The 15,653-nt window shown below is 41.6% G+C and overlaps 1 protein-coding gene across 2 annotated transcripts in view; it reads right to left on the bottom strand.

The window, feature by feature from the left end:
* Rsu1 (Ras suppressor protein 1) overlaps window positions 1-15,653 on the bottom strand; it is a 182,814-nt gene that overhangs the window by 82,024 nt on the left and 85,137 nt on the right. The window contains exon 8 of one of the 2 annotated variants that reach the window (XM_005081260.4): window positions 5,946-6,078. The exons of the other annotated variant lie outside the window; for it this stretch is intronic. Coding sequence (XP_005081317.1) covers window positions 5,946-6,078 — 133 coding nt within the window. The remainder of the gene's footprint in view (window positions 1-5,945; window positions 6,079-15,653) is intronic. 2 annotated transcript variants of the gene reach the window in all.

Genomic DNA, 15,653 nt, shown 5'->3' with positions numbered 1-15,653 from the left:
AATCTGAGGTCAGAGCAGATCTGTAGCTTAGAATCACCTTTCAGAAGAAAAAACTGGGGGAGGGGCTATCTTGATATCTGAGGTCAGAGTAGATCTGTAGCTTAGATTCATCTCTCAGAAGAAAAAACTGGGGGGGGGGGGGCTATCTTGAAATCTGAGGTCAGAGCAGATCTGTGGCTTAGATTCACCTCTACAGCTGTCATTTCCCCATCACTATGCCTGAGAAAATCAACTTAAAGGGCGAAAAGATTTATTCTGGTTCACAGTTTCAAGGGGGTAGAGTCCACACTGCTTGGCCCCATCATTGTGGGTCCATAGCACACAGAACATCATAGTGGATAGAACATAGTAGATCAGAGCTGCCTATGGAAAGTAGAACTGTTCCTTCTTCTAATGTGCCCAAATCCATGCTGAACACTGAGTTTCGAGTCACACAAGAGGATTTAGTTTGTACCTGCATATATGTCTTTGTCTACAAGTTAACCCCAAACAGATATAAGTAGTGCATCACTTGTTAGTGAAGGGTTATGGTTGGTGCTTGCATAGGCACACCGTTTGGTAAGAACAGGTGGACATGCAGTCCCAGGCTCTGGGTGGTTTGAGGGGATGGGTCCCTTGTGCAGATCAGCAAGGTTTAAAAACTTCTCAAAGGTCAACTTGGATGGGAGGAAGGGTCAGTTGCAACTTGTCTGAGGTTTGATATACAATGGCCTCCTAACTCCATCTATATGTCCTGAAGGTCTCTCCCTTTTGACTTTGTTGCTGTTCCTTGACAAAAGTGAAGAGATGTGATACAATGCTGCCCAAAATATAATACCTTTAATGGCTTTCTCTTTTTTCTTTGATACTTTGTAGCAACCCCTCTTTTTCTTGGTTTGCTTGTTTTTTGAGACAGGGTTTCACTGTGTAGCCCTGGTCATCCTGGAAGAATCTCTAAAGACCAGGCTGGCCTTGAGCTTACAGATATTTACCTATCTCTGCTTTCAGAGTGCTGGGATGAAAAGTGTGTGCTACCACTGGCTGGCTGTAGCAATCCTCGTTAAAGGTAACATATATGCAAACAAACTGGACTAGATGTGTCAAAAGTTTGAACCTCATTGTATATTATGGGGGAAAATATAACGATATATTTATGAAACATAAATAGGAAGCCAACCATATATATGTAGCAACTGTAAAAGAAATATAAATGACTAGGAATAGAATACACTCAACTTTCAAGATTAAAAACAATCTCTATGTCAAAGCTTTAAGGGGAAAAATGGTCCTTCTTGCTCACATCTACTGTACAGAAATATTGTTTTCATGTGGCTTAATTGGAGTTATTTTCAGATACAACTAAAAAAAAAGGTCTACAATGTTCTGCATACTGATTACCAGTGTGTAAAATTCATGGTGGGAAACAAAAGGTCCTGATGGTTCAACTTTCTCCCTGGTCTTTCTGAAAATATTCATAAAACCAACTGCTAGCTTTGCATATCCACTTACAATAACCCAGAAAAACCTCAAAGGCTTGAGTTTTGTTTAGATGTGATTTCCTGCTACACATGGTTATTTTATAGTCAAAGAGCCCACATTCTGAATTCTAGATGCTGAGGTAAGGGGTCACAGTCTGAATTCCAGATGCATAGGTAAGGGGCAACAGTCTGGGTACCAGATGCTTTGGTAAGGATTCACAGACTGGGTACCAGATGAATTGGTAAGGATCCACAGTCTGGGTACCAGATGAATTGGTAAGGATCCACAGACTGGCTTCCATATGCTTTGGTAAGGATCCACAGACTGGGTACCAGATGAATTGGTAAGGATCCACAGTCTGGGTACCAGATGCTTTGGTAAGGATCCACAGACTGGGTACCAGATGAATTGGTAAGGATCCACAGTCTGGGTACCAGATGCTTTGGTAAGGATCCACAGACTGGGTACCATATGCACAGGTAAGGGGCCACAGACTGGGTACCAGGTGAATTGGTAAGGATCCACAGACTGGGTACCAGATGCTTTGATAAGGATCCACAGACTGGCTTCCAGATGCTTTGGTAAGGGGCCACAAACTGGGTACCAGTTGCATTACTGACTTAAAGAACTTCTAGGCTACTGATTCAGCAGCTATTAGAAGATGTGGTAGCTGATTAATAAAGCCCATTTATGTCCATTATACCCGGGGACAGGTTTGCCCACAGTGCAAAAGGAAAGGTAACTTTGTTTTAATTCTACATGCAGATAAAATAACTAGTCCTCATAAATCAAACAAGATGACTGTTTTTGCTGGATTCCTAGTGAAGAGAAATAAATGCTTGGCATTTTTTCATAATTGCCCACCAGCCCACAAGCTCTGTTTCCATTTACTCATATGAATGAAGAATGCCCTGAGGAGGAATGTTTCCACATGGTAGAAGAATGAGGAAGAAGCATCTTTTGTGACAGGCTGGGAATGAGGATGTGGGTTTGCCAAGCACTGCAAATTACACCCTTCATGGGGACACCCATGTTCCAAAGGCCTCTTTCAACTAACACACTTTCAGCCCAGCATTTGTCAAATGTCTTCTTTTGTTAGTTTGTTGATAAAGAGTGAACTTGTCAGCTTTTAAAATGGCTACCGTCGCTGTGTGCACGCCTAGATGAAAATGTGGGAAGTGTGAGCTACTACCTTTCACAGTGGATCTTGTCAAGGGCTCTGACTTCAACTGGGCTGCTCCTGCAGCAGGGAAAAAAAATCTACCTTCTGGAAATGTAACAAGCAGCAATGAGTTCATCAAAATTCTACAGAAATAAAAGGAGTCAAATAGAAACAAATAGGTTGTTGATCTGTATTATCCTAAAGAGTTAAAAGGTGATGCGTGACTCAACACAGAATGGAAATGCTACCAGTTTTGAAATGTGTTCCCTAACTCCAGACTCAGCCACTCGTTTTATATTAACAGGGGAATGAGACATAATGGGTAATGCAATGACAACAGTCAGTATGTTCTCCTTGAGGGAAGAAGACGGGTGAACACAGAGCCGTCTCCACCTGAGAAATGGCTAAGAGCCGATGAAAGCCCAAAGTGTATCCCTCAGACCACCTCTGAAGAGCCATGTGGCAGGCAGGACTGGTGAGATGGCTCATGGGTTGGCTCACTGGGAAGAGGTGATTGTACCCAGATCTAACAGCTGGAATTCAATTACTGGAGTATAACAGGAGAGAACCCATTCGTTAAGAGTTGTCCTCTGACCTCTACATGTGTGTCATAAACATACACAGACACAGACACACACACACACACACACACACACACACACACACACACACACACACTGAAAACAACAAATCAGCATCCTAGCTGCCAACACTTATTGCTCTTCTTCCTGCTTCGCTGATCAAGTTCCTTTCTGCACAAGTGAAATCCTCTCCAAGTACCTAGGGTTTCATTTCTTCCCAAGCACCAAATTAATTCCCTGTTCATCTAAGCACCCATGTCTCTTCTCATAGTCCACCAGAGCCGGTAAATCAGATGATCCAGTCTCTCGGTTGTCACTTCCCTATATCCAGACCAGCCTGAGAATGGGCTTAAAAATACCAAGGGTACTGGGAAAGTTTTTCAAGGACCAGCATGAAAACAACACCCTCTGGAATGTTCTCTAATCCTTTCCTGCTTTCACCTAGGTAAAAGATGAAATGGATAGGGGGAAAAAGGGGGAGACTTCAAATTTCAAAAGCTGAAATCAAATTATGCTTTCATATGTGTACATGTGTCTTTAATACATGATCATATATTAATATATTAACATAGGTACATATATGTAACCCCACAAGTACTTTTAAATAGAGGAGATAGGATACATCAGCTCAAGTGAAAGATACAAAGAAGTAATTATTAGTAATTATAAGGATGGCTGGGGAGAAATTATAGTTGGTAAAGTGCTCTCTGGCAAGCATGACGCTGAGAAGTCCCAGCACTCACAAAGAAGAACCACTTATGCCTGTGATTTCAGTACTGGGGAAATGGAAAGAGGTGATGTCCTGGGACTTGGTGGCCAGGCAGCCTTGGTTTTTTTTTGTTTTTTGTTTTCTGTTTTTTATGAGACAGGGTTTCTCTGTGTTGTTTTGGAGGCTGTCGGTCTAGCCCGGTCTCGAACTCAACAGAGATCCGCCTGCCTCTGCCTCCCGAGTGCTGGGATTAAAGGCGTGCGCCACCACCGCTCGGCCAGCCTATCCTTCTTGAGAATATATATATTCTCTCTCTCTCTCTCTCTCTCTCTCTCTCTCTCTCTCTCTCTCTCTCTCTCTCTCTCTCTCTTTCTCTCTCATACATGTAGGTATATGTTACTGATTAAATTTATCATGTATTAAGTTTCAAATAACTACCAGTGAACTAAGCAAACAATTTACCTCTTCTTTATCCAGAATCCTAACTATGGCTTAAATCAATTGAATCCATTTATAGGATGTATAATGGTGATTAATTGCCTAATAATGACTCTGAGGTACCACAAACCCCAGGGACTCACAAGTTAATCTTTATAAATGAAATTCAACTTAGTAGCACTTTCATACATAATGAATACTAATCTTCTGCAAATCATAAATTAATTAAGAGTAAATCAAAAGTTGTTAACTAGAATGAAAAGCAATGTTTCCTCTACATCTGGATTAATACAGGCTGGTGTGGGTACTTTTCCGAATACCACATATGAAAGTTCTCATACATCTGGATTAATACAGGCTGGTGTGGGTACTTTTCCGAATACCACATATGAAAGTTCTCATACATCTGGATTAATACAGGCTGGTGTGGGTACTTTTCCGAATATTACCACAAATAAATGGTCTCATAGCTTTGCATTTGGTAACAGAAATTATCAGCTGTGAGCAAGGGAAAAAAAAAGCATGATAGCAATAATTACCAAGAAGCATAAAATAATCTGTTAAACTGCAATTAAATTTTCACACGTTTTCATTATCTAAACAACTTCTAAGGCTCAGCTATATTTGCATTTTTAAAAATCCTGTATCTATAATCATTGCACATACCTGTTCAGTCCCTACACAATAACGTACTCTACATGTACCTTATTCTGAGGGCTTGCCTCATGAATGTCTCAGTATTATCTAAAAAAGCATGTTGCAGTTGCTTTACCTACAAGGAAGTGCTTCCATTTTGTCAACTTCTATGTCAATTCTGCCTTCTGGGGCCACTCTGCCACTGAGCTACATTCTATCCCAATGCTTTAATGTATTTAGCTTTCTATTTAGCATAGTCTTCTCCACAGCGCCCCTGCTGGAAGACTGCAAATGAACATCTTAGGAACTAGGAGCTAGGGTAAGATGGAAACATGACAGAAGACAGAAGACAGAGCTCTAGCAGGCAGGAGGTGGGAGGATCCCTGTGAACCCTAATACATGGAGGAAGAGAAAAGTGGGGATAACTAGGTATCATGGGAGGGGCTTCCCATGGTCCCCCTTAATTGTAAGGGGGGAGTTGAGATACAGTGAAGCCATGATCTAAGCTGGCTGGTTCTTTCTTCTTTTCCCTCCTCACTTTCCGGCTGTCCTGTTTCCACAGGAGCTTGTTATCCCACTACAGTAAAACCCTCTAAGCAATGGAAGATGCTGTCATGGTATTCTCCACAGATTTTATAAGTAAATGGCTTAACAAGGTTCCTCAGAACACTTGTAAATTCTCCTACCCAGAATAATGAAAGGGTGCTCTGGCCTTAATGCGTCTGGAGTTCCTGGAGTATCATGGATATTCAACCAATTTAATACCTTAAAAATTCTCTACACAGAATTGGCAAAAATGCCCTTGAACATGTCAAGTAAAAATTAGTGTACACATATCAAAGACAATTACCATTTGTAGTTTTCAGAAAAACATTCCAAGATGATTTTTAAAAACACATTTAAATATTTAAAAATATTTAAAAAATCAGTTGGCTGTTTTAGAAAAGCACAGTTTACTTACTACTTGTAGGTTTCAGAGCGGATATATTCAAAAACATGGGACACACCAAGCTGGAACTGATCGGCAATTGGGGTAACCCAAGGGTTGTTCTCTGCTTTGAAGACCTGCTTCTGACCCGTTAAATCCAAGTTGCCTGAAAAAAAAAAATGACGAGACACAAAAAGAAACTGAAGGTTCTATCACCCAAAAAGGTAAGCATGAAGAAACCCTTATGCACTCATAAGTTATTTTTGTATTATTTTTTAAAGCTCTTAGCCCAGACTTACTGGTACACATAAGCAATGTTGATGGTGATCCCCTGATTCAAGAAACTGATACCAAATGGAGGGAGTAAGGAAGAGAGAGAGGGAGGGAGGGAGGGAAAGAAGGGGAAGAAGGGAAGGGAGGGAAGGAGGAGAAGAAACAGAAGCTTCATAAGCACCAATCTGAGGAGATGCTTTATCCAGTATAGGTTTTACTATAGAGACTAAAAGTCTGCTCAAGATTGAAAGACAGACAGGAATGATGGCTCAGCAGTTAGGACAGTACACTGCTCTTGCTGAGAGCCCAGTTTTGGTTCCCCACACCCACAAAACGTGGCTCACAATCTCCTTTAACTCCAGTTCCAGGAGTTAAAGGAGATTGTGCCTTCTAAGGGTACCCTACATTCAAAGCCACGGACATATTTGCCCCTGAACATACCCACCCAGACACATAATTAAAAACACAGTTATTCTCTATAAAAAAAGATTGAGGGAAGAGATAACATTGAAACTCCCTGATAACACTAGTGGCTAGTGGATCTAAGTCAAATAAGATGAGCAGAACTTTCTTCATCAAGCTCAAAACCTAGTGAAGCAACAGCAGCACATTACACTAGCCGTGTTACCCTGTATCTATCACTCATGTATGATGAACACATCGAAAATCAGCTCTAAGTGAGTGCATTAACATGGTGATGATGGAGGCTAAACACTTGTAACACTCTAATCAGTTTACAAATTACCTAGAAAATTACTTCCTTGTTTAATTTTCTAGCAATCCCCAAGGCCAGTTATTAACATCACTTTATAGGTGAGGAAATGGAAATTTGGGTGAATGAACTAATATGCCCAAGATCAGAAAAATGTCAGCACAGGAATCTGAAGCTGGTTCCAAGCCCCGTTTTCTCTCTGTGGCCAAAACACTCCATCTGTGTGTCCATCTAGATCAATAATGCATGTTAATGGAGCACTGAAGCCAGTAAGTCGCCCCCCACCTGTGTATCACCTGCTTATGATCAGTCTGCTCTCCTGGCCCCAACTTTTGGTATCCTCAAGAATGGAAAAGGAAATGTGAAGGCACTTCCTCCCATCTGCCAGTCTAAGGAAGATAACACCAAAGACAGTACTTTCACAGCAGGAATGGGCGTGGCTTCACCTGGATAGTCCCCACAGGCCTTTACTGAGAGTTTCACTATGCAAGTCCAATTTCAGTCTTGCAGTCTACAGTTCAGGGCTGTTGGAACAGAGACTATCAGTAATTACCCTTCTCAAGATACTTCAAGTGACACTGTTGTCCTGTTCTGAGGCATTACTGGCATTTTTTCAGAATTGATGGTAAGTACAATGAAAATATATTCTTGAGATGCAAGTAGGCCAACACAGATAATTTCCCAGTTCATCTGAGCACTGGGAATGAAGGAACAAACAACAGAAAGTAATTTTCCTTTGTGATGTGTAGTGTACACCAGTGTGGGGGGGATCTGTGCGCACGCGTGCACACAAGCATGTGTGTGTAGACTAGATGCCAATGCTGGGTGTCTTCCTCACTCCCCACCTTACTTTCCACAGAGCATCTCTCACTGAACCTGGCTGGAGGTAACTGATTCGACTGGCCACACAGTCCCTATGATGTTGTCCCTCCCCAGTGTAAGGATTGTAAGAACGCACCACTTTCCCATGCCCAGCTTTGTATATAGTGTTAGGAATTTGAACTGAGATCCCCATGCATACAGGATATGTATTCCATCTCTCCAGCTCCAAACACTTTTACTAGGACGTGGATACAATTGCCTCTTCTTATAACGAAGATTCTTTCCATTTTGTTATAAAAACAGAGGAAGAAAAATATTACCGAAAAAAGATGCCACGGAGGATTCAGAAGTGGGAAAGGAAGAAACTTTGTAATTACATTCAAATCTCAAAAATAAATGAAAAACAAAATAAATCATTACAAGCTTACAAATAACTTTTAAAGAAGACATACTGCAAAATATTAGAGAAGCAATTCATCACATCTTTCCAAAGAAACTGATTTTGTTGGTGTAAAGTGCAAAAATAAGCAGATACATTGCTCTCCAAGATTATCAATGTTGTCAATTTCCTCATCTTAATGATTAAACATCATCAGTCAGCTTTTACATCACTTGGAAAATTAATGAGCTTGATTCTCTAAATCATGAGTCTGGAGCTTCCTGGAATAAATGGAAGTTCTAAAGTTGCAAATATGATCCTCAGCTAAGCAGCGCCTGATCCTGTTGCGGACGCCACTCATCTCTGTGTTCATTATATGTACTTCAGGGAGCGAGTGATTTCGACAGTCCTAAGGGTGAGCCTAATCTTTTGTTTACGTTTTTCTGTTAACTCTGGTTTCCTCTTATGGCTTGGGTTTTAAATTCCTATGTCATCTCTCCCAAATCACTCTCTCACTTTTCCTCTAGAGTTCCCTTATCCTAAATATGAGGGTGATAAAAATTTTTAAAGGTAAGTCCATATTATGTGTTATATCTTCCATGAACAATATATACTCTAACCACTGTCCTTTGGATACACAGCCATCTATCAAAGGTCCCCTGTACCAGGTAACAGTCACTACAGTAACAATTCACTAATAAGTGAAGATGAGGTCCTTGCTACAGGTGAACAAACCCCTGTAGCACACATGTCTGAAATGTAACCCAAGCTGACATATTGTCATCTTCCTGCATCTAAATCCTTCCTACTCACCCAGTCTGGGAGTCAACTATGAAACAAGTAACATTGCTGGAGATGAATGTGTATACTAACATAGAGGTGGAGGGGATGAGATGGTAAATATTACAATTGATTGAATTAGGTATGAGCAGATTTCTAAACAAAAGGGACTCCTCCAGTCAGAGGGAATTCTGTGAGAACTCTCTTCCCTTTCTGACTCAAATGCCAATCACCCTGCTGGGAAATACAAGTGAATTTCACTTGGTGCAGTTCTGTTCTGCAGCCCAGGCATCCAGGACATTGCATCACACGCGCATTACCATGAATTAAGGTGACATCAATGGCTTCCTTTGAGTGTGTGGTTTAGACAGGGAAAATGGGATTATAAAATGGGCTTCCATCACTTGGCAAAGAGGAGCAGGGAATTCCAAAGAAAGAGCTGTGCTTGAAGCACGAAGGATTTCTGACTGTGCTGCATCATCAGGGCCTTTGGTCAGTGTGAGAGCACGCAGATAATGGCAAAGGCTGAGGAAGATGCCTTGGACCAGCGGCAGTTACTCAAAATTCAAATTTGATTGACACAGGCAGGGAGGAAAGGGGGCTGGCTTCTTTCTTGGGATGATATCACCAGCTCCCTTCTGCTGGGTTCTAAGGCTTGCCCCAGTAACCTGAACACACAAGGACAAGTTGGCATCATGATTCATATCAACAATCCTAGGGAAAAAGACTGAGGCAGGATGATTATGAGTTCGAGGCTAGCCTGGTTTACAAAGAGGCTCTATGACAAAAAAAAAAAGTGTGATACAAACAAACTTTCAACTTGGCATCCTTGAACTTAAGATCCAGGTACACATTTCTGCAGGAAATAAGTCTCCTGCCAACCGCCACCCATTAAAGCATGGCACAGCCTCTGGTTAACTACTTGACAGTGCCATACAAACCCTGCAGTCTTTGACTGCAAGCTTCTCAAAATAATGCACTAAAAACCCATGTTCCCTCACTGCCACACTTGGAAGACAAACCTAAGGGAATAATGCCAAGAAAGGTCAGCCATACCCTTCTGATTGAAGCCCACAGCCCCCTGGAGATCTGTCAGTCCCCAGTGATGTCTCTATTTAGTGCTGTCAGTGGAGACAGGAGAGGCACAGAGGATTGCTAACGACTTCTGCTAACTGGAGCACAGAGGAGACGCCGAATGTAAGCTAGACATGCTCCCTTCGGGGAAAAGGAGTCATACCCTGATGTGTGAGAGTGAGAGGAAGCAGAGAGACCATGGGTTATTATTCATCAGCACCATCATTTCCATCACTTTGAATCCATTCTGCTGTGCTGCTCTCTGTGCTGAGGAGTGGAGAGGGAGATCTGAGTTACCCTACACCCTTATCTTTTGCTCATTTTAGTATTAAACAGTGCTGCTGAAGCAAATACACAGGGGCCTCACAGTCCAGGATGAAGGGGGAGGGTGGGAAGGGAGAGATGGAAAAGAATGGTTCAAGTTCACTGAAGAGAAAAACAAAATATCAGCTTCCTTTTTGATGCAAGGACAATGAAGACCACGTAGACTTTCCACAATAAATCTTGAAGGAGGAATCAATTACCTGGGACCAGGATGGAAATTACAGGTGATTCTAAAAGAACAACATCTCTTCAGAATTATCATGGGAGCCTGGCATGATGGGATGAGCATCTTTTGTTTTTCAACTTAATGTCACTGGTCGTTAACACAATCCCTGCTTCTGTGTAGCTGCAATCCGCCCAGTGAGCTGTCTCTGGGTTCTCTTACCTCACTCTGCACCAGCCTGGCATGCAGCAATTTCAGAAGAGGGCTAATATAATTAGAGTGAAGATGGCCCATTATGCTGTGAGAAAAGATGACACCTGTCTCATATTGGCCTAGCAACAAGTTCCCATCGCCTTGGCGAAGCTCGTCTGTCAGCTGTCTGGGGTGTGTTCCCTTTTAAGTAATAGCATGCAGGCAGCAACTCATCCCGCTGTCAGTCAGCTTGCAATCGCCCTCACACTGCACGCTTCAGTGCATCCAGCGAGGAGCCCTCCCTGGCCCCTTTATTAGAAGGCTGAGCAGTGCTCTGGTGGTGTTCTAACAAGGACCAGGCAGCAGGATTAAGCACTGTGACAAAGAGGATCTAATAGGCTCCAAAGTGGTGCATCTACAGATACGCTGGCTGGCGCTGGCTGGCTCCCAGACACAAACTCACTTCGCTCACTCCTCAGTCGGGAGGTGCAGGCCACTGGGGAAGCCAGGCAGCACCTTGATTAGCGGTGACCCTCTGACCGATGCTGCTATGAAGATCATCTATCACTCAGAGGCTTATTCTGCAATTGCAAATTGGATTTTCCATTTTATTACCTGCAAAAGGGACCACATATGCTTCTTTCCCAGCTTCCAGTACAGCCAGCTTGGCTGTGAGGTGGTAATTGTGTAAACTCTAAATCATGCAATACAATCATTCGCCTTGCTGGTTATAGATGTGATTGAATGCAGTAGGCAACCAAGGCCCCATTAATAAGCATGCTCATTTTCACTTATGGAAATTGGTTGTTTCCCGTAATCACACTGTGAAAATTCTTCCTGAGAACTCAAGATCCTGACACATGTGGGTGGGAGCACTGTTTATCATATAGGAAGCATGGCGAGGGGGGAAGAGCTGGGTAAATTTTTCACGTCATCAAAATGGCATTTCCTCCCTCCCCAATTTCACAATGATGCCACGGAGAGCTTTTAAATTAATGTACTCTGAAAGTCAGGTTCTCCCTCACTCATAAAAATCTAAGGCCACAGTCTAACAAGGCTAAACTGGAAAAGCATGGCTGACTAGGGATTCTATCATTCAGATCCCATGTCTACCCAAGACTAGGTAACTGATGCTCATGATGGAATTAAGGAACCCATGAACATCAGAAGCTGGACCCCCACCCCATCCTACCCCACCCCTCTGGAACTGAATTTCCACAAGCAATCTAGTGACAAATAATGACAACACAAAATAAAAGCTGTGTTTACAGCTGTCCCGTATAAAGGCTATACATATAAATCTCTATAATTTTCATTACAATGTGAAACCCTGGTAATTATAGAAATGTGTGATTATAGCTGGCTGACTATGAAAAGTTGCTCTGTTTTCAGTTCTTTTTTATTGATGCGTTTATAATTAAACTTTATGTGTAAAATAAAAAGAAGAAAGGGATACATCACAAGATATTAATGTTGGTTTCCTCAAACAGGAAAAATTAAGGTGAGACACAGATGTGAACCAGCAGGAAAAGGGAGAGCATATTTTCCCTTTCAAGAACGTAATGTTGTAGCAAGTGTGGCTAATTTTCATAATTTGAAGAAGATTAAAGATGAAGAGATGAAAGGACATTGAAAGAGAATTTGTCAAAAACAAATTCAAAATACGCAGTGCATGTTAACTGTTACAAAGAAGAGCCTCGTATTAGAGAGGGCATCTTCCCATTACTGTGACCACCACACTAGTGGCCCATTCAGTCTGCTACAGACAACTGTCTATCAGGCTCGAAATGGGCTGAGAATCTGGGTTTCAGGTTGCTTCTCTTTCTGAGCACAATTAAAATAAGGCAGGATGTCGCCTGACAGCTCTCAAATTTATTCTGCAGGGAATGCAAGGCCACACCATCATTCTGCCAGTTGTCTGTTTAGCCTTTCTTGGGCAATGCATGGAAGCTTTATCATGTATGCTAAAATAAACAGTTATTCTGCCCAGCTAGTCCAGGGAAAGGGTGTAATCTAAATTTTAAAAGATTACAAAACACACGACCTCTCCCCCCCAACACACACACACACAGCCAAATGGATCCAACAAAAGCAGCTCCTGATTTATGTGTGTGTGTGCTGGTGCAAATAGGTGCAGAAGCTTTTCCCAATAAAGAAAAATCACATTTTACATTGTTTCCGTCTCACACTCTTCTCGGCCATTTCATATCTGTGGCCCAGAGTAATATGGGACAGGAGGAGCTATTGCTCACTTGCAGGTATGATTACCTAGCAATAGAGCAGTGAGCATCCCCAATGAACACCACCTCAGTGGCTTCATTTTGCAGGTGGATATGGTCATTAATGAATAATTCATGTTCTAAACCTTGCATTTGTTTAGGACCTCCTTATCATTCTTCTAAACATGGGAAGCAATACAATTTCTGCTTGACAGATTTCTCTTGTAGTGTTCACATGATGTCAGATCTTATAGAGAAAAGCTCAGTGGTCTTAGATTCTGTTTAACACACACCATTCACTGACTTAGAGACCAGGAGACTGGACACATCCAGTGCTATGCAGAGCTTCAGTTTCCCTGTCCACCAAGTGAAAATAATCATCGGTGGGCATTGAGGATGAGTACCCAGGACTGTCCATGAGCTGGTTCTATGGAATGCAAAGAACCATAGGATTATAGAACATGCTTTCCTTACTATTTTACGTGAAACCTACCATGTGCATTTGACAAACATTTATCTAGTTCCCTCGAATAATTGACATGTAAACTGCAAAGTGCCATTCTTCCTATGGTCCTTCTCTTAGAGTCTCAAGGATCAGTGATCAAGAACAGTGATAAGGTGCTGCACGCATGCGTGTACTCTCAGCACCTAGGAGCCAGAGGCAAGAAGACCTTTCTTGGGCAACAAAGGGAGTTCCAGGCCCACCTAGGTTAGATAACAAGACCCCATCTCAAAACAAAGTAAGGTTATAATGCTGTTTAGAAATCATGATTGTATTTTGTTTCTTTGAAGTCTGAGAGATTGCTAATCAATAGTGTTCTGTTACATCTTATTGACTGACTTTCCCAAGAGCACTGGCCGTGGCTTGATCCTCCTATTCAAAAGCGCTTGCTCTTGGGGCTACTGAAGGTTTCCTTCCAACCTCTTGAGAAGCCAGAAATGCCAATCCTAAAGAAGTCTCTGGTAATGTGGAAACCCAGAGAGAAGTCATTTATTAAAGCAATATAAACAGCATATATTGAATAATATGTTTCTGCATAACCACTTTTATAGAATTGATACAGCTGCTATCAACCCATTTTCACCACATCCATTTAACTTAGATATATAGGACTTTTTCCTTAACAACAGAAATGTCTATAGTTCCTTTAACATCAAGTTAGCATACTACCTCAGGAAAAACCCTTAACAGCAGAATTTAGTATTCACGACTGTCACTTAACTGCTTTCTTACATAAGTAATAGAAACCATTTGTTTTTCTCTTCTAAGAATGTCCTCCAGCCTTTACTTCTGAGTAGTTAGTACCAGACAAAAACAATAGTCCCAGACAGAAACAACTTCAAGGAGGAAGGATGTGTTTCAGCTTGAGGTTTCAGAAGATTCAATTGGTTACAGTGGGGAAGGCCTTTAGAAAATGCCCATTCACACCATGACAGGAACGGAAACAGACAGCAAGACAGGAATCAGCCAGGGACCCACCTTTAGTGACCTACTACCTCCAGCTTGACTTTATCTCCCAGCTTCCAGAACCTTCCAAAATAGTACCACCAGCCCATGGGACACATTTAGCCTTTTAAACCATATGTATTCTATCAGAATGGTGTAATTCCATGTGACCAGGGTTCTAGAAATGGAATTTTTCTCTGTATTGCTGGTTAGAACACCATTCTGTACCTGTTTTCTCAAAGGCTATTGAAATGTTCAGGTGATTTGACTAAGGAATTTGCATAGTGGTGAAGATAGTAAGCAAAACTATTCTGAAAGATTTAATAATATAAAATTTCAATTTAAGTATTGCTTGCATTCTCCCTGGACAACTAGACAGAGCTTAATATCTAAGACTTGGTTAATAAATTATGAAACACTCATACATGGCATAATATGGAGTCACAGGATTTAAAATGTTTCCAAATAAAATTTAATGACATGGGCTCATGGTCATGACATAATATTGAAGGCTGAAAAGTAGGCTGCAAAACTCAGAAAACAATCTTAATTTCTACAAGACCATGCATGTAGACATAGTAGGAAGAAAGAACAGAATATACACATAAAATATATGCATACAGATAGAGAAAAACAGAATTAAATGCACTTATGTTACTAATTGGTTATAATTCGATGATGGGATCACTAATACTTCACATTTCTATGCTGTTTAGGGATTGAGGGATATATCAGTTACAAGTACTTTCTCCCATTCTGCAGGGGACCTTTTCACTGTCTTCCCTTTCTCTTTCCCCAGTCTTGCCATGCTTCCCAAGCCACTCTGGAACTCCTCAGTTCAAGTGAATCTCAATACTGGGATTGCGGCATTTTCTGTCACTCCCGATGATACCGTCTGTCTTTGGACATACACTTTTGTTTTTCAGAGAGTTCAATTTTTCTATTTCCTCTTTTGTTATCTATGTCTTTGGAATCATATCCAAAGATCACCGAAGCCAACGTCATGAAGCTTTTGCCTTATGTTATCACTGGAGAGTTTTAATGTTAGTTGCAGATTGTCCTGGTTAGTTTTATGTCAACTGGACACAAGCTAAAGTCAGCTGAGAGGAGACAACATCAATTAAGAAAATGCCTCCCTAACATTGGGCCATACACAAGTCTGAAGGCCATTTTTCTTCATTAGTAATTGATGTGGATGGCCCAGCCCATGTGGGTGGTCCCATCCTTGGGCAGGTGATCCTGGGTTCTATAAAAGAGCATGAGCAAGTCATGTTGAACAAACCAGTAAGCAGTACCCCTTCATGGCCTCTGCATCAGCAGCTCCCTCCAGATTTCTGTCCTGCTTTAGTTCCTGTC

Source organism: Mesocricetus auratus, unplaced genomic scaffold (genome assembly GCF_017639785.1).
Source record: "Mesocricetus auratus isolate SY011 unplaced genomic scaffold, BCM_Maur_2.0 Super-Scaffold_100013, whole genome shotgun sequence".
NCBI classification, from domain to species: domain Eukaryota; kingdom Metazoa; phylum Chordata; class Mammalia; order Rodentia; family Cricetidae; genus Mesocricetus; species Mesocricetus auratus.
This window is presented reverse-complemented; position numbering and strand designations above follow the sequence as displayed.